This window comes from Myxocyprinus asiaticus, chromosome 14 (genome assembly GCF_019703515.2).
Source record: "Myxocyprinus asiaticus isolate MX2 ecotype Aquarium Trade chromosome 14, UBuf_Myxa_2, whole genome shotgun sequence".
Lineage (NCBI taxonomy): Eukaryota > Metazoa > Chordata > Actinopteri > Cypriniformes > Catostomidae > Myxocyprinus > Myxocyprinus asiaticus.
The window spans coordinates 28,524,926-28,545,472 of record NC_059357.1 but is presented as its reverse complement, the minus strand read 5'-3'; the positions used below and the strand labels follow the sequence as shown (position 1 = coordinate 28,545,472).

General features: G+C 37.9%; 2 protein-coding genes across 2 annotated transcripts; both read right to left on the bottom strand.

Moving 5' to 3' along the window:
• Window positions 1-538: 538 nt before the first annotated feature.
• Window positions 539-2,569, bottom strand: LOC127452244 (prostasin-like). The gene is made up of 6 exons (XM_051717593.1): window positions 2,515-2,569; window positions 2,383-2,403; window positions 2,110-2,272; window positions 1,743-2,024; window positions 951-1,077; window positions 539-766 (listed from the first exon to the last, which is right to left on the bottom strand). The coding sequence occupies exons 1-6, from the start codon at window positions 2,567-2,569 to the stop codon at window positions 539-541; spliced, it is 876 nt and encodes a 291-aa protein (XP_051573553.1).
• A 5,888-nt stretch (window positions 2,570-8,457) lies between these two features.
• Window positions 8,458-14,096, bottom strand: LOC127451197 (transmembrane protease serine 9-like). The gene is made up of 10 exons (XM_051715692.1): window positions 13,980-14,096; window positions 12,577-12,597; window positions 12,317-12,479; window positions 11,936-12,204; window positions 11,707-11,852; window positions 10,900-11,179; window positions 10,389-10,560; window positions 10,040-10,296; window positions 9,841-9,938; window positions 8,458-9,630 (listed from the first exon to the last, which is right to left on the bottom strand). Exons 1-10 carry the CDS (start codon window positions 14,035-14,037, stop codon window positions 9,256-9,258), a joined length of 1,839 nt encoding a protein of 612 aa, XP_051571652.1. The 5' UTR covers window positions 14,038-14,096; the 3' UTR covers window positions 8,458-9,255.
• Between the last annotated feature and the right edge of the window lie 6,451 nt (window positions 14,097-20,547).

Below are 20,547 nucleotides of genomic sequence, written 5' to 3'. Positions count from 1 at the left end.
CTGACTTTTCATACTGCCCCAATGAACAAAAAAACGTCTAAAGTTGGCTTTTGGATTTAGAGTGTTGGGAAACATAACTGACTTGTCACACTGCCCCAATGAACATAAAAAAAAAAAAACATTCTAAAGTTGGCTGTTGGATTTAGAATGTTGGAAAATTTAACTGTCATTGTCATAACTCTCCAACAAACATCAACACTGATCCGGTAGCAACATTTCCCATGTGATCATGTTGAATCCATCAAAATCCAACAACTCTTTTTTTGGTTTTCACTGGGGCAGTGTAAAAAACCCTTAGAAGGTTTTTATTGAATTAAGAGCAACAAAGCAGTAATTAAGCAAGGTAAAAAATTCATTAATTTGCTTGATTTATATGCATCTTTTTATTAGCATAAATTCCATAATCATAAGATAAAAATAAACCATGGCTGATCTTCCCAATTTATCAGTGACCTACCATTTAAGGCAATCAATGCACTTAATGAATTTGGGAAAATCCACATTCATGGTTTACATTAAATTGGTAGGTGGTTTCTTCTCATTTTTGACAAGTCACAGTCTGGTCAGGATCAGGGGATTTGGTCTTGAAGCTGACGAAACCTGGCTGATTTTTTCTGATATGTTTGTTGATCCACCTCTGGTAGCGGGAAACTCTGGCATACACACCAGGGTATTCAGACAAAGCACAACCTTGACCAAAACTTACAACACCAGCCTGAATCCAAATAGAGCCCTTTTTGATGACCATTGGACCTCCAGAGTCACCCTGGCAAGAAATAAACACAAGTCTCAGATGTACTGGCTTATATGTAGTGACGACAATTCAACTGCATTAATTACAAAGATAAAAATTCACAAACACAACTTAACATTTTAGGGTTCAAGAAAGAAACTGTTTTTAAATTCAGCTATAGACAGATGCTGTAACACCCAAATATGCTGACTGATACCTGGCATGAATCTTTTCCACCCTCCAACAGTCCAGCACACATCATGTTCTGGGTTATCTGTCCATCATAAAGGCAGTTACACTTCCTGTTTCCAACTATTGGCAATTTTACCTCCTGTAGGTTTTGGGGTGAAGGAAGGGGTACTGGGGGAACAAATGCAAAGCTAATGTCTATGAATCTGTATTATATTCCCAAGTGTAAACTTGATTTTGTTTTATTTTTTGATATTTAAAAATCTATGCTTTTTTTTTTTGTTTGTTTGTTTTTTTTGTTTGTTTTTTGTTCATTTTTGCATTATATCAGACCAAAGGTCACCTGCACACAAATTATTAAAGACATTTTCTAAGAACTGACTTCACTTTTCGGAGTCATTTTTGCAATTACTTTTAACCAACTGGTGTCGAGTTCATTTTTAGTTGATGTACTAAGTCAGTTCCCCTCTTTTTGTGAAATGTCTTGCTTGAAAATTTGCACATCCACTTGAAAATTGCACATGCAATGACAGTGAATGGTGACGGAGACCAAAATTCTGCTTAACATCTTCTTTTGTGCTACACGGAAGAAAGTCATATGAGTTTGGAACAACATAAAGGTGAGTAAATGATGACAGAATATACATTTTTGGGTGAACTATGTTTAAGCGTCCAAAATACATTTTGGGGCTACTGTGTATTTAAACATATGTCATACATTTATAATTGTTTTTGGCTTCCTAGCTTACAAATTAGCATTATGAACCTCTTCATATATCTGAGAATGATCAATATGTAGATCAAGGAGTACTGCATTTTTCTCCCCTTACCATCTGAGTTGATGGCCCCCCATCCAGTAACCCAGGTCCCAGTGCCATTGTTGAATGTGCTGTCTGCTGCTGCAAGGCAGACTGGTTTGATGTATTTACTGAAAGCCACAGGTGAGGAGAGCTTCAGCAGTGTGATGTCATTGTCATTTGAAGCCGTATTGTATGAGGGATGAATTATGATTTGAGAGATGGATCTGGACACCTCGTTTTGATTGGGTTTCTCTTGACTCTTTCTGCCCAGATACACAGTAAAGTCTGAAGGATCAGGGTTACTAAAAGGAGAAAACAAGTTTTTACATTCAGTGTGTTATAAATATTTTATTCGTTCTTTGAATTAAAGATAATTGTGTAGGTTACCCTGGAAAGCAGTGAGCTGCTGTCAGAACCCATTCTCTGTTGATTAGGGATCCACCACAGAAATGACTGTCATCCGAGTGAAGACTGACCTGCCATGGCCACGCACCAGATGGAGCCTCCTTTCCCCCTACTATCCTTGAGTTGAGAGGGGCTCTACCACACACTTGCAAGAAAAAATAGGAAAGGAATTTTAGACTTACTGACATTCATAGTCAAATATTAAAATAAAAACAAAAACAAAAAAAATATACATCGCCATGAAGATTAACTTACCATTCAGTTGTGAGTCACACACTGGGAAAGGTGAAACAAGATAATTTAATTATGCAAATGTAATAGAAATAATAAAAAAATAGACCAAAGAGCAGATAACATTATATGAAGACTAGGAGTTAAAGCTTTTACCTATGGTTAGAAGAGTGACCATAAACATCACACTCAGTTCCCTGATCATCTTCATCTTTCTCACATAGATGCTGAACTTTTTGAACTTATATACACTTATATATCCGTCTCTGGCACTCCTTGTTAGAGTGGGACACAATGAGTAAACATTTACTGTGTGATACAATATGGTATACTCCCAAAATCATGGAAGACATTTCAATGCAAATATTCTTTAATGTTAAAAGAGTAAATAGGAACTTGTAGCTTATGACACAAGGGTCCCCTTAATACTTTGCCACCCTGCAGCACGGTACTGTCTACCCGGTTTGAACAGAATAATTATGTCAGACAAATGTACGACTCCCCAAGAATCCCCATGAGAATCCCTACCAAAATTCACAGTAGATGTTATATATTGATTCATTAATATTTAGTCATTTTGCTGTTTTAATTATTTGTAAGATGAGAGTAAGATGTTAGGCTCAATACAGACAATCATTTTCAGAATTTAAATAGTGGTCACTTTGGCTGAGATGCATAGTGTACAGTAGAGTGTAAATAGACAGTTTAGAATATTTTGAATTTTAAATCTAATTTGGATTATTTTTGAAACCTGGGACAAATAATAGACACTGTTGTGTTGTGTCACAGCAATAATATGAAAATATTTGTAGTTTTTTGTTTCTAGTATTCTAATTTACACCAGTTTCTATTTGAACACTGTGGCATAAGTTATGTTATAATGAGTGAGTGTGAAATTGTGCATTTTCAATCCTATACAGTAGATGCAAAACAGCCTAACTTTGTCATGGGTGAAAAAAAAAAAAAAAGGAAAAAAAAACACCATATGTGTTTTTGTACACAACTGGATACGTAAAGTCAATGACGTTTGGTTAACTGTTATATTGTTTGCCTGTATTTAGAATAGAAAATGAGGACAGAGAGATAATTCCTGCATTCACTCTGTCCTTTTATAACAACTCTAACATAAGACCTGTTTTTGAACTGTGCACACATATAATGATGAAATGTCATTCAACAAAAAGTGTTACATAGCTGATTAATTTGTGCACCATTGTGCACAAAATAGGCACAATTGTCTGAAGTTAATCCATCCCCATACATCAAAACCTTTGGGTACTTATAATGTACATCCGCCAGGAACCTATATATTCTCAGAAATACAGATTGAGGAGAATGCCATAGGACATAAATTAAATAGTCCATAAACCGCCTACTATTATATATAATTTTTTAGATGTCACCAAATCATTTTGTAATGTTATTCTCACACGTTTAAATGTTTTAGTTGCTCAGTTGATTGATCCCAGTATTTGTCCCTTTAATCTTGTACAATCACCTGTTCCTTAAATTTAGCTGCAAAAGGGGCCAAACAAGCTCATGGAAAACTGAGTTGCAATGTGTATTCCTCTGTAGATATGACTAGCATTGGCATTATGGTATAGACTAGGCAGCCATACAGATGTCCTGTATTTTAACATTTACTCTGATAGATGGTCAGAAAAGGTTTACCCGAGAAAGAAGAAGACACAAGCAATAAGTTAAAAATATATTTGAAGTTAGCGTAGTTCTTATTAAAAGAGAAGTATACAGAGAGAAGGTCATAGAGACAGACAGCGAGAGGGAGTGTGAAAGAGACTAATTTTAGCTGAAATTTACCAATTCAATACAGTTAAATACTTGATAAATGAAAAATAAAAGTTATTTGTTTATTTAAAGGAAGCAAAGTTGTATGGTTTGAATGAATGGAATATGACTAATATATTTAAATCTCCTAGTTAAAATTTCCTCGATTAACAAGATTTTAAAATAGTTCACATCCGTCACAAAGGTTTTTTAAGGCAGTGGTACTTGATGACATCAAATTATTAAAAATTATTTAAAGATATAATAATCTAACTTAGAATGCTAAGAACTGCTAAACAATCAAGATGTACAGTACAACATGTAAACTGACTATTACTATTACTATTACTATTATTGAAGAATATACAGTTCTTGAAACTTCTGGAATCACAAAATAAATCGTGATTAATTATTTGAATCTATTGATACTCCTATTTCTGTTAATAAACAAGCTTGAAAACAAACAGCTTTGTTATCATTACAGCTGAATTACCAGAGGAAATGTATCTTGCCCTACATAGGGGGAGCCTTCGAATATTGTCCTGAACAATTCGAGGCTTTGGATTCAAAAATGATGAGAACCATTGTTTTAAGGTTTTAAATTTAAAATCTGAATATGTTTACCCCATGTGCATATAGACAGACTTAATGCTCTTCAAAAAGTGTAATTCAGGTTTGGAAAAAAGCATTACTCATACTATTGGTATGATGAACCTGAGTAATGATTCCAGACACTTGAGTGTTCAAATGACTTTCTTCCATGGAACACAAAAGGAGATGTTATGCAGAAGATTAGTCTCAGTTGGCATTCATTTTTATTGGAACTTTCTCCCATAAAACAAAAGTGAATGGTGACTGATTCTAACATTGCCTAACGTCTCTTTTTGACAGAAGTTTTTTTTTTTTTTTGGGTGAACAATCCCTTTAATAAAGCTATAGCCAAATTTTAAATAACCCACCTATGTTTTGCAAGCTTTTAAATAATGGCGTACACAGGAAAGTGCACTGTTAGATTGGTTTCATGCTGAAGAAGTAAGTTTTTTACATAATATTTTCTCCCGTAAATGTAAACGAGTGTAATGCAACATCATCATATAGGCTATGTCGAAAGGACTGAAGCCTGTCAACCAAAACATGAGCTCATCGATGTCATTAAATGAGTCTGCTTTTTATTCCATCCATTACTCTTAGTCGGAGGCTGCCGTAAATATTTAGTTTATATGTAGGGTTATGTTCTACCTAAGTTTAATGGTGCAACACGCACATATTAGTAGTGCGTAAATTGTGATTTAGTGCCCATTTACACCACAACTAGACTATGTTGTAACTTACATATAGCTGGTGCAACCGGCCCTGTCCATAATAGCTTGATGAATTAACTGTGTAACTTTTTAAATAGTGAAAAAAAGTGTTATTGCTAAAGCAGACAGTAGCTCTAAACAGAAAAACATCACCTATTTATTACTGATTGACTATTTTCAAAGCATTGACAAGCTGCTTAAAATACATTCTTTTACAGCATTTGTCCACCATTCACAACATTAAACCATACACAATAAAATTTTAGGATATTTTGGGCAGTGAAATGTTTTGTTTATAATTTAATTATAGACTATAAAATACATGTATTATTCGTATTATTCAATGACAGAGTTTGTGTATGAAGCTAAACTTCATGTTACGACTTGAATTTAGTTGGTTATGATGTTTTTATTTTAAATGTTTATTGTAAACTACTGGGTAACTTATGCATGTTTTTTTAGCCTATATCTCTGACACTTTTGAAAGACAGTTCTGTTAAATTTATGACTCAAAATTATTATTCTCCATGTTTTTGCGGTTTAGGTACATGAGCAGCATGAGAGCCGCATTGTGCGGTTTCCTGCAAATTAACTAGAAAATCATGTCCGTTATGACATGGCCCTAATATTATCAGTGGGATTTTCCAGTGTTTTTGGATGTAGCATTTGCAGTCAAATTGTGAGATGTAACTTCTCAGTGAGTGCTAATTACTACTGTGTTGACTCATTTGTATATACTGTACTTTCCCAAATCAGTCAGCAGATAGAGAAAAAATATTCAGAAAGAAATCTCAGTATAGACTATTATTTCTTCAGATAGGCATCATTTTAAATAAGACTAAACTAAATTGACAAATTGAAAATGAAGTAGAAATTAAAAACTAAATTAAAATTTAAAACATAATAGCCTTTGTTGTAATGACTAACACAACTTTCACTTTCTTTAGTTTATGTTTGAGTGGAGGAGAAAAAGTTGAAATGTCAACAGAAAGCAGTTAGAACTGCGCTGAAGGACAGTTTTGTCTTCATACACCTAAAGCATATGCTTTTATTCTAAAATTACTTTGAAGTTTGTTCAGCAGGAAACTAATCATAAAATATATATATGAAAGGCAACAGAGGTGTTTTTGTTACATTTATATTGACAAACTGTTTTTCTTAGTTGTGAAATTTAAAATAAGCTAAAAACATTGATGTTGAGTTTACGTTTACAATTTCAATTCAGATTTATGAACAGATTCATTCAGACTCGGACTCGACTCGGCCTGTTATGGACTCGGTCTTGAGTTCGACTCAGCCCCTTTTGGACTCGGACTCAACTCGGACTCGATTGTTTGAAGACTCGGATTTGACTCAGACTCGACTATGGTGGACTCGAACCAAACACTAACAGAATGTTTCACCAGCTGAAAAATGAACAGTCTGATAGTCATGAATTTGAAGCAATTTACTTATTACACACACCTTATGTTACAAAATAAGATTAAAAGTTATCTCAACTAATCTTACTCATGGGTTACCTCACACAGTTGGTGTGCTTTCATAGAGCCATGGAGGACATTGCGCAAAAAAGAAAATCCATTGTAATAAAAGACAGTTCATGTAGTTTTTACATATTTTTAAAATGTGTATTTTCGTTCCTGTATTACTCAATTTTAAGTGTTGACCTATAAACAACTGTCAACAACACACACACACACACACACACACACACACACACACACATATATATATATATATATATATATATATATATATAAACATTAAATAAAAACAATTCTAAATGTATACTGTTGCAGAGGTAATACATGGAATAAATCACTCTTTTTTTCTTTTCTTTTCATTTTTTTTTTTTTTTTTTACTGATTATTGTATTAATCAGTTCATCCCAATCTGTAATAGGCCTAATTAATGGACAATTTAATCACACACAAAATTCAGTGATTACAGGCAAAATGAGCCATTAAGTTATAATCTTTGCTATTTTACTTCTGTATGTGGAAATCACATGCTTTTATTTCAACATAACTGCTGAGACTATTTTTCAATGTTTAGGACAGCCAATTACAATAGTTTATATATCAATAGTTTATATATATACTATTGTAATTGGCTGTCCTAAAAGTTAAAACCTAAAAAACCTAAAAATAGCCTAATTATGTTGACGTAAAAGCATGTGACTTCCAAGGATGGTGGAAATACAGGTTTTGTGAGATATTCCAGGAATACACTTTGTTGTTACAGTCTGATGGAAAAATACTTTTATGTTGCTATCTGCACAGGCTCATATTTACAGAAGCAATGACTGTGCAGAATACAAGTCACATTCATAAAACATGCTTCTGTGTTCTTTCCCAGAACACTTAAGTGCAAATTACTGTACTTATTTTTAATTGTAATAATAATTTACAGCTTATAAACATCACTTTTTTTACTCTTCACAAGTGTTGTAAAAAGACTTAATAGGAAATCATATGGAAACAACTTTTCAGGACTTTTCACACTTAAAATTATGAATCATTTTTAACTTTAAGTAAATGTAATCCTGGGTTATCTTGTTTCATGTTTTACATTGTTCATGCCTTGTATAAGCAAAGTATGAACAGTGTGAAATCTTTATGGTTGCCTGCCTAATCTACATCATAATGCCAGTCATATCTCAGGAAGAATCCTGTACATGTCGCAACTCAGTTTGCCTAGTTTGGCTACTTTTGCAGCCAAACTGAAGGAGCAGGTAATTGTACAAGAATGGTCTTTTAGTGTTCATGGTAGTTTTCCAGATATGTGTTTCCTTTTTTCTCTATATTTGCAGATCAGTAGAGCCACAAGGAAAGGTGAACACACTGAAATTCATGCAACAATATCTGATGGGGAAGGTGCTTGTCAATAATTCGGCACTATGAGGGGTCGACTTCAATATACTTAAACATTCGATTACCCAAGTGATCATGTTGTGCGCAATCCCTTTTTGATGTTTTATGATTATGGCATGTAAATCAGTCAGACTATGCAATTTGTACAACTTTATTTTAATAGTAATATTAATCAGAAATTTTACAACTTACAAAAATTGCATTGTTTTATGGTTCACATTTAAAAAGTGTGGTGAAAAGAGTTACTTCATTCACAAAAAAAATAAAAAATAAAAAAATAAAAAAACATGGAAATCCCATTTCATTACAAAACAACACTTTTCATTAAAATCACACATAAAACAAATTAGATAAAAAAAAATATTTTTGGAAAGAATATTCAGGAACATATACAGTACAGTAGCATAATATCATGACATACTCTTCAAGTTTTCAAAACATGAATAAAATGGAAAAATATTTAAGTACTCTAATGTCAACAATTGTGAACTTATAGTAATGTCACAAGAGTGGTGCAACTTGAGGTAATTAGATAAGATACAGTAGCCAACAAAGAACTGAACCACTGAAACTGGGACATTTCTATAAATTGCCATGTTGCATACAAATTCTCCAATGCAAATATGTGTGTTTAATGGGAAGACAGTAAATGTTTTTTAGCTATGCACTTATTCTTAAATGCTGCCAGTATAAAGAAATTGTACACAGAAATAAATATAGTCAGAATAGCCTCATAGTCCAAGATAACAACTAATGAATATTTCAAGTCAACTCCATTGTGTTTCTAGCAAAAATGGACAACGCAAATCCTTTTGATGTTTTATGATGGCAGTTTTATAATCAGTCACATTAAGCAAATTCAAACATGTATTATTTGTCTGAGGTTATATATTCACAATTATAGTTAGAAGATCTTTACTAATAATACCTGATTGATCTTAGCCTTGATGAAAGATTTGGAGTGCTAGAAGTAACAAAAGGACAGTATTAAAACAGGACTGTGATCCACTAGTGGTGGTAGCTTGGACCGAGTTGCTGGGTGCAGGTGCAGTTGCATTTGCAGTTGAAGTTGAATTTGTGCTGTTTGTGGCTTTTTGAGGGAAAGAACCAACCAGAGATTTTACAAATGCCACATAGCTGGAGGTTTTAGTGAAGACCTGGATGTCTTGAGCACGGAGAGACCAGCTTTCCACAGTGCTGTTACTGGACCTTGTATTAGTGCTGCTGTTTGAAGTGCTACTCTGGATGGTCAGAACAGCAGCATGGACCCATGACAGACCCTGTTTACACATCAGCGGACCACCTTGATCACCCTGAGAGAGAGAGAGAGAGAGATTTATAAATTTGATAAACTACTTTATGAAAATAATTTTAAGTATATGAGAAAACTGGTCTGTCACTGACTAACAAATCAAGTTATTTTAAATATAAATAGTCACAGAAGACTCAGTTCCCTAGTATTTGGTTGTTAATGGAAAGCATTTCTTGCAAAAATAATGTAAACTCTTTTTTAATGAACTTGCCTCCTGTAAGTTCAACGAACTTGTACAAATACTATTGTTTGAGGATTCGTTCCCACAATTCACTATAGCAGTTTGGAATTCCTGAAGAGCTTGATTAGCTATGAAAGAAGGACAACAAATACAAAGAAAAGAATATATGAGATAAATGATGAAATATCTAATAAACATTCTAAATGTACTTACATTAGCACATACTTACCTCCTCCTGCTCCTGAGCCCCAACCTGCCACCCAGCATGGAGTATCAGCACTGAAGGTATTGTCTCCCTGGTCCACGCATATGGGCTGAATGAAATCTGAAAGTTTTGGTGCCCTGGCCAACTGCAAGACTGCAACATTGTCATCTGTAAAATTGCTGATTGTAATGTTTGCCACTTTTACAGAGAGCTCATTGGGGTTGGTGCCATTCTGATACAAACGACCCAGGATCACAGTCCAATCGGAGGCATTGGTAGATCTGGATAAGAAGCACTCAGATGAATCCAATTTGATTGTTTTAATTTTTAATGAGTCTGAAAATGTATTTTTTGGGTAATAAGGTGCCATTACCTGGAAAAGCAGCTGGCAGAGCTCATGACAAACCATTCAGCAACCATTGTTCCTCCACAAACATGACTGCCGTTAAGCTGAAGACTGGCCATCCATGGCCATACACCTGAAGATGCAAGGAAGCTGTTTCCTCCCACACGAGTATTCAGTTTTGCACTTCCACAAACTACAGCTAAAGAAACAGACAAAGAATGATGCATTCAGGTCTTACTGTACTTTTTGGATGTCTTTGTTTCTTTGATTCCTTTGTTATGGCTGTCTTTAAAAAAATAATGATTGCATTTTGTATGGGTAGGCCATGTTCCATTAGCATTATAGTTCCATTAGGTTTATGCCAACCCCCCCCCCCCCCCCCAAATAAGGAAATACTAATGGTAAAAAAAAACAAATCTTGGATGTTTAGATATTTTGACTGCAAAACAAGACAAAAATACTGAGTAAGGAAATGATTTTTGCAGTGATTATGTTGATCACATCAATCCATTATAGCAGTAACTTAAAGGAACCTTACGTGCAACGGTTGTAGTGGCAGGAGCAGCAGTTGATGTAATGGCGGGTACATTAGCACAGTTTATGCTCAGATCACCATCAGTACCAGTGGAGATGAATTTGATGAAGCCTGGCTGGTTATTTGACTGGTTGATCTGTTGGGTGATCCAGGTCTGGTACTGAGATACTCTGGCATAGATACCAGGAAACCCAGCCAAAGCACAATCTTTGCCAAAGCTCACAACCCCAGACTGGATCCAGACTGAGCCCTGTTTGCTGACCATAGGTCCACCAGAGTCACCCTGTAAGACAAAAAACAGGTTTTATTCTCAGATAATGACTGACAACATACCTGCCATTTAATCAATTTGTATTTCACAGCTTTAATATATAATAAGAAGGAATAATGAAGAAAAACAAAAATCCTGTTGTTGTGTATTTAAATGTCTTCCTGTCTACAGACTGTGATTTAAATGCATGCATACAGCTGCATCTGTTAGAAAATATATTTTCCCCACAGTTTTCCTGTGGTAAACTTTAGTATGGATGAAAGGTCCTAACCAGTCACTGCAAATTGCATTAGGTTACCTGAATTTTTTTTTAACAAGGGTGAATATGGTTAGTTTTTAAAATAAAACCAATCCTTAAATATATACGTATTATGAATAAATGTTAATAAATAAAATTAATAACATCAATTTCTGCTTAGAACTAATAATTGAGTCATTACAGTATGTGCAGACAAAGGTTTCAAAGGTTCTGAAAACAGCATTTTGAGTGTGATGCACTAGATTAGACATGGTTGAATTCAGCATTTGAGTGCAATTACCTGACAGGAGTCTTTTCCCCCTTCCAATAGTCCAGCACAGATCATGTTGTCTGAGATTGTTTGGATTCCATAAAGGCACTTGCATTGCCTGTTTCCAACAATAGGCACTTGCACTTCCTGTAGCGGTTTTGATGAAGACAGGGAAACTGAGACATACATTAAAATTTGTCAGCTACTGCAATAGTACAGTATATTATGTTTGTTTTAGAGAATTTGTTTAAATTCTTACCACCGGATTGAACATTTCCCCATCCAGTGACCCAGCTCGCAGTGCGGTTGAAGAATGTACTGTCTGCAGCTGCCAGGCAGACCGGTCTTATGTAGTCAGTAAAATTCACAAATGAAGACAGATGCAGGAGAGTGATATCATTGTCATGAGAGCTGGAACTGTAGTTTGGATGTTTAATGATTTGAGAGACAGTTCTGGACACCTCGTTTGAATTCGTTCCTGGCTGCGTCTGTCGCCCCAGGTACACAGTTAGGCCATCAGTTAAAGTACTGGAATTCAGTGAGAGAGAAAGTGTTAACCATCAGCATATTAATTGAGTGAAACGTAATGTTTTAACTCTGGAAGGGTTGGTCTATGATCTACTGATGGTTATGTGGTGACCTGTCAAAGCAGTGAGCTGCTGTCAGGACCCATTCATTGTTGATGAGTGATCCACCACAGAAATGTCTACCGTTCTTGTGAAGACTGACTTGCCATGGCCACGAACCAACAGGGGCATCCTGTCCCCCTACTATTCTCGTGTTGAGAGGGGCTTTGCCACATTCTGATAAGGAGAAAATAAAGAAAGCGTATTTTAGACAAACAACCAGTCATAGCAAGAGTTTGGTCCATTTTAAATGATGTCATGACAATCTGGTTACCTGCTAGTTGTGCGTCACATCCTAGAAAACAGTAAACATATTAAGTTTACATTTGATGCATTTGGCGAACACTTTTATCCAAAGTGCATTCAAGTTCTACATTTTGATCAGTTTGTGTGTTGTGGAATCACACCAATAACACTGGCGTTTCTAGTGCCATGCTCTACCAGTTGAGCTATAGACCTTCATTGTAGTACTATATTTAATATTTGACGGGAATGAAAATGAGGCTTTTGAGGGTTAGTCTTACACTCTCTTCAACGGCATGCACTGTGTAAAGGGTTCCTATCCTTTTTGACCAATGAATTTCCATGACTTTTCCATGAGTTGCTAAAAATTAAAAATTTTCAAATAATTTGGATTCAGACTGATTCACTAATGAACCATTCAGATTTGAGAACCATAAATTATCAAATATCAAGAAGAGCAATGTTTAGTTAATGAAATATTTTAAAATTAGATTTTACAGCTTACAATTTTAAAATTCTCTTATATTTCCAGGTTTTCCATGACCATGGGAACCCACTAAAAAAAATTAATTACCCTTAATTGAATTTAAGAAAGCTTTTACAAACAATTAAATTTATTTCATTTAGATCAAGTCAATTTTATTCAAACAACATAATTTATTTGGATTAAATAGCAACTGATAAAACAGCTAAACAGCACTCTAATTAAAATTACTTGAAGTGAAAGTCCATCCTCAAGCTTAGCACAAGCGGTATTCTTCACCAAATTGGTAACCCTCAAAACTCCAGCATAACAGAGATTCTTTTTAAATACCAATATATCAGAACATTAAACATGAACAAATCTCCTCCTATTCTCATCTTGCTCAAAAATGCATTAAATAACACTTAATTTCAACATTTGTTCACCTCATCCAGTACCATGCTGAGAAATGGAAATCCCCTGCCCAGTTTTATCAATGCTACAAAAAGTTTTCATGTTGTCCAAACTGAAATGGACTAAGAAAACTTCGAATTTAATTGGATAGAAAAAAAATGAAATCAAGTTGTGACAAAATTTTCTAGAATTTTGTTGTGCAAAATTCCTTTTATTTAATTTTTTTTGGAGCATGTGTAAAAAGCTGCATAAAGTTCCTTGATAACATGGAGTTTTTTTGTCTACTAGAAAAGTAGAAGTATGTTTCGTCAACATAACTATCTACACCAGTAAAAACAACAGTACAACCGGTTGCAGAGATTACAAGTCTATCCCTCGCAAAAAAAAATAATATAGTTAAGTAATAGGAAGTTCAGTTACTAATAATTCCAGAAAAAACTCTATTCAATATACTATTAAAAAAATCAATAGTTGTCCTTAAGTATTAATAAATTAAAGGTTTTAAATCACTTAATCATTTCAGTCATATGAGGCCAAATCAAGTTTTACAGGCCTACCTCTTGTTAGAAGAGCGACTGTAAACACTGCACTCAGTATTTGGAGCATACTTGTCATCTTAGAGACAGCTCTCAGAGTTGCTCTTTCTCTTAAATAGCTCAGTTAATCTGTTTTCTTCACACCTACATTCGCTGTATAAGCACACAATCTTTTACCACATATGACTAAGACACACCTCCATCTCCCACTGTCTTTAACATTCTTCAAATTTCATTTGTGCTACTTATTTACAACCTGTTTATGGGAACAAAGAATTGAGCTCTCAGAATCATCAGGCTGCATGTCAGAAAACAGGAATTCAACAACTGTGATCCAGGACACTCAGTGTTTGTGACACTCAGTAATGCGTTTGTTACATGTCTAGAAAGAGCAGGCATCTTTTCAGATGTAGCACATTTAATAAAATGATTCTGCAAGGAAAGATTTCAAAATACAAAAATAATTATAAGTGGAGCATCTCAATTCTCTGGCGTTTACTACTCGTAACTACATCACCTGCAGTGTTAAGTGTGCTTAATACAGTACAAAATATTCTCCATATACTGTTAACATTTCCATGTTACAAATCCATTTCTCTTAGCAATTAAAACAAACATATTGCTCAGTAACAATAAAGCAAATATAATAACAACATATCTGAACAGTATATTATATTTTCCTTGTTAAACCAATTTCAAAACACCATAACTACTCAGTTAAAGTACAAGTTATATACTAATAAAGCAGGGTGGCAGTCCATATATATAATACATATATATATATATATATATATATAAGATAATTCCACACTAGTCATGCCAACATTAATTTTTTTCAGGAATTTCAGCTTTTAATGAGACATTGACTTTTTTTTACTGTCTCTGGACACCACGTGACATTTTTTACTTTAAGCCCCTGAAAAATATCAATATGACTTTAAACTCAGAAACTGAAAACATGCTCATCATAGAAGAGGTGTATTCAAGTAAATGGTTTGTGTGAATTGCATTTGATGTATTTTTTAATTTAATAGATCTGGACAAAAATGAGCGTCACTTCATTGGCACTTAGGACACATGACCATAATATGCACCTGTTACACTCTGTTATTGTATTTTATGATGAATTAAGAACCCACGTTATGATCTACTCCAATAACTGAACTAGTAAAGGAAGTTTAGGCTGTTTCTTTGAAGGATGCTTAAACAGTGGTGTAAAAAAGTTGTTCTACACACAAAAGCTTTTTCTGGGCGAAACACTGAAAATTGTTTTAATTAAAAACATGTACACGTTGTAACTGTACACTCGTCATAGCAATATCTTACCTTATATTCTCTTCTTTCTAAAGAAAGACAAAATATAACTGTTTTCTTGACTTTCTTTTGAAAGTGTGTGAAACTTTTGAAAACTTGCATTACCTTCAATGGTGTAAGTTTCATGTGAACACTAGGAAGGACAAGTCATCGCTAAACTCCGACATACCTGTTTGCCAGTGTTTTCAGTAATCCGGCACCTTTATGGTGTGGAGAAAGTGCTTGCATGCTCATGGTTGCCAGATTGCGTGACTAAATTGTCACCCTGGCATAATATTTCCAAACTGTACAAGTGTCAAGATCTAATTGGGGGATTTCACCTATAGAAATCTGGCAAAAGGAATCTAATTCTGACCGGCTAATCGCCCTTATATAAAGTCTATTATTTATCAAATGTAGAAAATAAAATATTTGACTTTTATGATGGGGCGGGGGGGGGGGGGGGGGGGGCTGCTTTTTGGTATTTCTTGCAACAAGGGGGATGGCATCCCCTTGCATCCCCCCTCAACTCGAGCCCTGCCCATAACCATTTGGAAAGGAGGCTGTGGAACTTCCAAACCGGAACAAAAAAATAAAGTTTTTGCTCAGAATGAACCAAAATGAAAAACATTTCGTTTTTAGTCCCTGCTTCAAAGTTCAGGCCACTATTTACTTACACTGTATGGAGCTACAGAGCTGAGATATTCTTCTAAAAGTCTTTGTTTGTGTTCAGCAGAAGAAAAATAAAGTCATACACATCTGGGATGGCATGAAAGTGAGTAAATGATGAGAGAATTTTCATTTTTGGGTGAACTATCCCTTTAAATTGACACTTAAATTTTTAAGGCAGCACAAACACTTACTTTTTTAAGTAAAAAAAAAATAAAAAATACATTTACAGTGTAGCAGCTATTGAGATACTTTTTATATGAAATTGCAAATAGCATATGTTCATAATTATTATAATTTTAATTACTAACCTAACATGGGATCTATTAGCTTCTTTCAAATTGAGACAAAGGTCTCTCTTCTGTGGTGTGAGAAAGAGAGAAAAACACAGCAATGGATAAAGACCATCTACGCAGTATGACTTGAACACCTTCACTGTAGGTAACCCACACCTTAAAGGAATAATTTACCAAAAAATTTAAATTCTGTCATTATTTACTCACCCTCATGTCAAAAGTCATTTGGGTGTGTAACAACATGAGGGTAAGTAAATGATGACAGAATTTATGACATTATGCTGATTTTATTTTCATAACATTTTAAAAGGCAATTATATACAATTATTTGCTGTGAAGGGAAAGTGTCTCACCTCAGATAATCATGCCACTCTATCCAGACACAATGGTTGTAACATATGAGTAAGAAGTGCACATGGCAGGCATTCAAAAAGTTTTTGGCAAATTAAAGATTTTATGCTTTGAACTGGTTTACATGTTTTTTCATTGACAAAATAGAATATAAATTGTGACACTTCACTTCAGTGAAAAGTTTGGAAAATGTCTTTATGTTTGGGATCAATAAAATAATGTATAATTATAGGCTATTGTTAATAATAATAATAATAATAATAATAATAATAATAAAAACAACTTCCTTGCAGTCTATCTTATAAAAGTGTCATAAAGTAACTCCAAAAGATCAAGTTCTATAGAGCGCAACAATCTGAACAACCAGAAGTACAAAATCCCTTTCATTTATCCCATAGACTTATTGATTTTCAACAATAACTTATAAACCTTAAAAGACAAACCTACCGTGAGCTACGAGGTTGTTCATTGATTGTATGTGTTTCTGTTGAAGCCAACATCTTAATTGTTTAAAAATCATGTTTGATAGTGGAATTCATGGTAAACAACGTCATGGTTACTTGTGTAACCTCCGTTCCCTGATGGAGGGAACGAGACATTGAGTCGATGTAGTGACACTAGGGGTCACTCTTGGGAGCCCAAGACACCTCTGGTCTTTGATAAATGGCCAATGAAAATTGGCGAGTGGTATTTGTATGCCACTCCCCTGGACATACGGGTATAAAAGGAGCTGGTATGCAACCACTCATTCAGGTTTTATGCTGAGGAGCCGATATAAGGTCCGGCCATTTCAGCGGATAGTTCAGCGTTGTGGCAGGAGGGACACAACGTCTCATTCCCTCCATCAGGGAATGGAGGTTACACAAGTAACCATGATGTTCCCTATCTGTCACTCACTCGACGTTGTGTCGATGTAGTGACACTAGGGGTCCCTATATGAAACGCCACAATTGGCTGAACTGTGTTATGTGAACTGGCGGTGTGTGGTGGGCACAGTCAGGGGATGTCCCTCCCAAGGGGAAGACACAGCAGAGATCACACCTCGCCCAAAGAGAGGAGGGGATATTTAAGTGGAAGGATACGTCACATGGTCCTTCCAACCATGTGGAGTGTCTTCAAGGTAAATCCTGCCCAAAGGGGGAGGAGTTACTACAAACATGGAGACTGGGTCAGAGGGGCTCTGCCCAACAGGGAAACAAATTAGCGGAAGATATATATCGCATGGGGTTAGCCTTACAGGGAACCGCCACATGCAGAGCACCTACCCCAGAACAGGACTCTTAGTTAGCACGTGTACTGGACCGGCAGCGAATTTCTCCGAAAACTCGACTGCCACAGGGCTCGGAGGAAGTCAACCAGGGAACAAATTTGTGAACACTACTGGGAATTAATGGCACACGTCTTCAGCCCAAAAGGAGGTTGAAGGCGCTATGTGCAAGCGATACACCCGGCCGGCTATCCCGGGCTTATCCGCTTGTGTTCCGTGCCACTACCTGGGACGAAACCGGTTCCACCCGGAGGTTGTAGAACCTTGCAAAGGTGTTGGGTGTTGCTCAGCCCACTGCTCTGCAAATGTCTGTTAGAGAGGCAACCCTGGCCAGGGCCCAGGAAGCCGCTACACCCCTGGTAGAATGGGCTCGTAGCCCTTCTAGGGGCGGCATGTCCTGGGTGACATATGCCATAGTTATGGCATCAATGAGCCAGTGGGTGATCCTCTGCTTGGAGACAGCACTTCCTTTCCGCTGTGCACCAAAGCAGACAAAGAGCTGCTCAGAGACACTAAAGCTCTGCGTGCGATCCAAATAGATGCGTAAAGCACGCACCGGACACAGCGATGACAGGGCTGGGTCTGCCTCCTCCTGGGGCTGCGCTTGCAGGTTCACCACCTGGTCCCTAAAAGGGGTGGTGGGAACCTTGTGCATATAGCCCGGTCAGGGTCTCAGGATCACGTGAGAGTAACCCGGACCGAACTCCAGGCACGTTTTGCTGACAGAAAACACTTGCAGGTCACCTACCCTCTTGATGGAAGTGAGCGCAGTCAGGAGGGCAGTCTTCAAGGAGAGTGCCTTAAGATTGGCTGACTGCAAAGGCTCAAAGTGGGCTCTCTGTAGACCCTGAAGAACTACAGAGAGGTCCCATGAGGGAACGAGGCATGGTCTGGAAGGGTTCAGCCTCCTGGCGCCTCTTAGGAACCTGATGATCAGGTCGTGCTTCCCTAAGGACTTACCGTCGACTGCATCATGGTGTGCTGCAATGGAGGCAACGTACACCTTCAAGGTGGAAGGGGACAGCCTCCCTTCCAACCTCTCCTGCAGGAAGGAAAGCAGTGATCCGACTGCGCATCTCTGGGGATCTTCGCGTCAGGAAGAACACCATTTAGCGAACAGACGCCACTTAAAAGCATACAGGCGCCTCGTAGAGGGGGCCCTAGCCTGAGTGATCGTATCTACCACCGCAGGTGGTAGACCGCTTAGGTCTTCCGCGTCCCGTCCAGGGGCCAGACATGGAGATTCCAGAGGTGATGTGTCCCGTGGCGCCATGCCCATCTCGGGACACAAATCTGGAGCCAGTGCTGAAGCGGTCTCATATGCATCAACCCGAGCGGGTTGGCCACTGCCGAGGACGCCATATGCCCCAGGAGCCTCTGAAAAAGTTTCAGTGGAACCGTTGTTTTCTGTTTGAACGCCTTCAAACAGGCCAGCACTGACTGGGCATGCTCGTTTGTAAGGCGCGCCATCAAGGAGACTGAGTCCAACTCCAAACCGAGAAAAGAGATGCTCTGAACCGGGAGGAGCTTGCTTTTTTCCCAGTTGATCCGAAGACCTAGTCGGCTGAGGTGTGATAGCACCAGGTCCCTGTGTGCACACAACATGTCTCGAGAGTGAGCTAGGATTAGACAGTTGTCGAGATAGTTGAGAATGCGAATGCCTATCTCCCTTAACGGGGCAAGGGCAGCCTCTGCGATCTTCGTAAAGACGCGAGGAGACAGGGACTGGCCGAAAGGGAGACTTTGTACTGATACGCCTGACCCTCAAATGCAAACAACAGGAAGAGTCTGTGTCAAGGAAGGATCGAGACGTGGAAGTACGCATCCTTCAGGTCTACCGCCGCGAACCAATCTTGATGCCGGACACTCGCCAGAATGCGTTTTTGCTGGCTCCTTGTGACCACCCCAACAGTCTGGGACAGGGGAGGAAGAGGCATATCCTCGTAACCCATGAAGACTGCCACATCGGGGGCGGCTTTGTGCCACAGCTGGGCACTCAGGGGCGGAAAGGCCACCGCTGGAGTGCTAATCCTGCAAGAATGAACCTGTGGACGGTAGTCATAGTGATGACCGTACACACCGGGTATGTGACCCAGGGAGGAAGGAAGCTGCTCTTTTGCTGAACTGTTGGGTGCCGCAGCCACTTGGGCATGCAGCGAAATCAAACAAAAAGGCAACAAAAGATTTTCCGCCCAGTCCTCAACCGGGGGATGGAGAGGTCTTTCTACCAGCTCCACGTGAGTGGGTTCCCTCGTCCCTGGGTCACCCATCTCTGGGGAGCTTTAAGGACCTCCGTGGGTTCTTAGGCGCCGGCTGTGAGATGGGTGGCGTCTGCTTCCTGCGGTGGGCTCCATGCCGGGGCCGGGCCGAAGGGGCGGGCTGCGTCGGAGCCGGTGCAGTCACCGCAGGGGGACGCCCTTGGTGATGAGCAGACGGGGTGCGGGATCTTGAGCCGCGCCGGGGCAGGATGTGAGAGATTGCCTCCGTCTGCTGCTTCACCGTCGAGAACTGCTGGGCAAAGTCCTCGACGGTGTCGCCGAATAGACCCACCTGGGAAATGGGGGCAGCAAGGAACCGTGTCTTGTCAGCCTCGCCCATCTCGACCAGGTTGAGCCAAAGGTGGCACTCCTGGACCACTAGTGTGGCCATCGTCCGCCCGAGAGCCTACGCCGTGACCTTCGTCGCTCGGAGAGTGAGGTCGGTCACCGAGCGC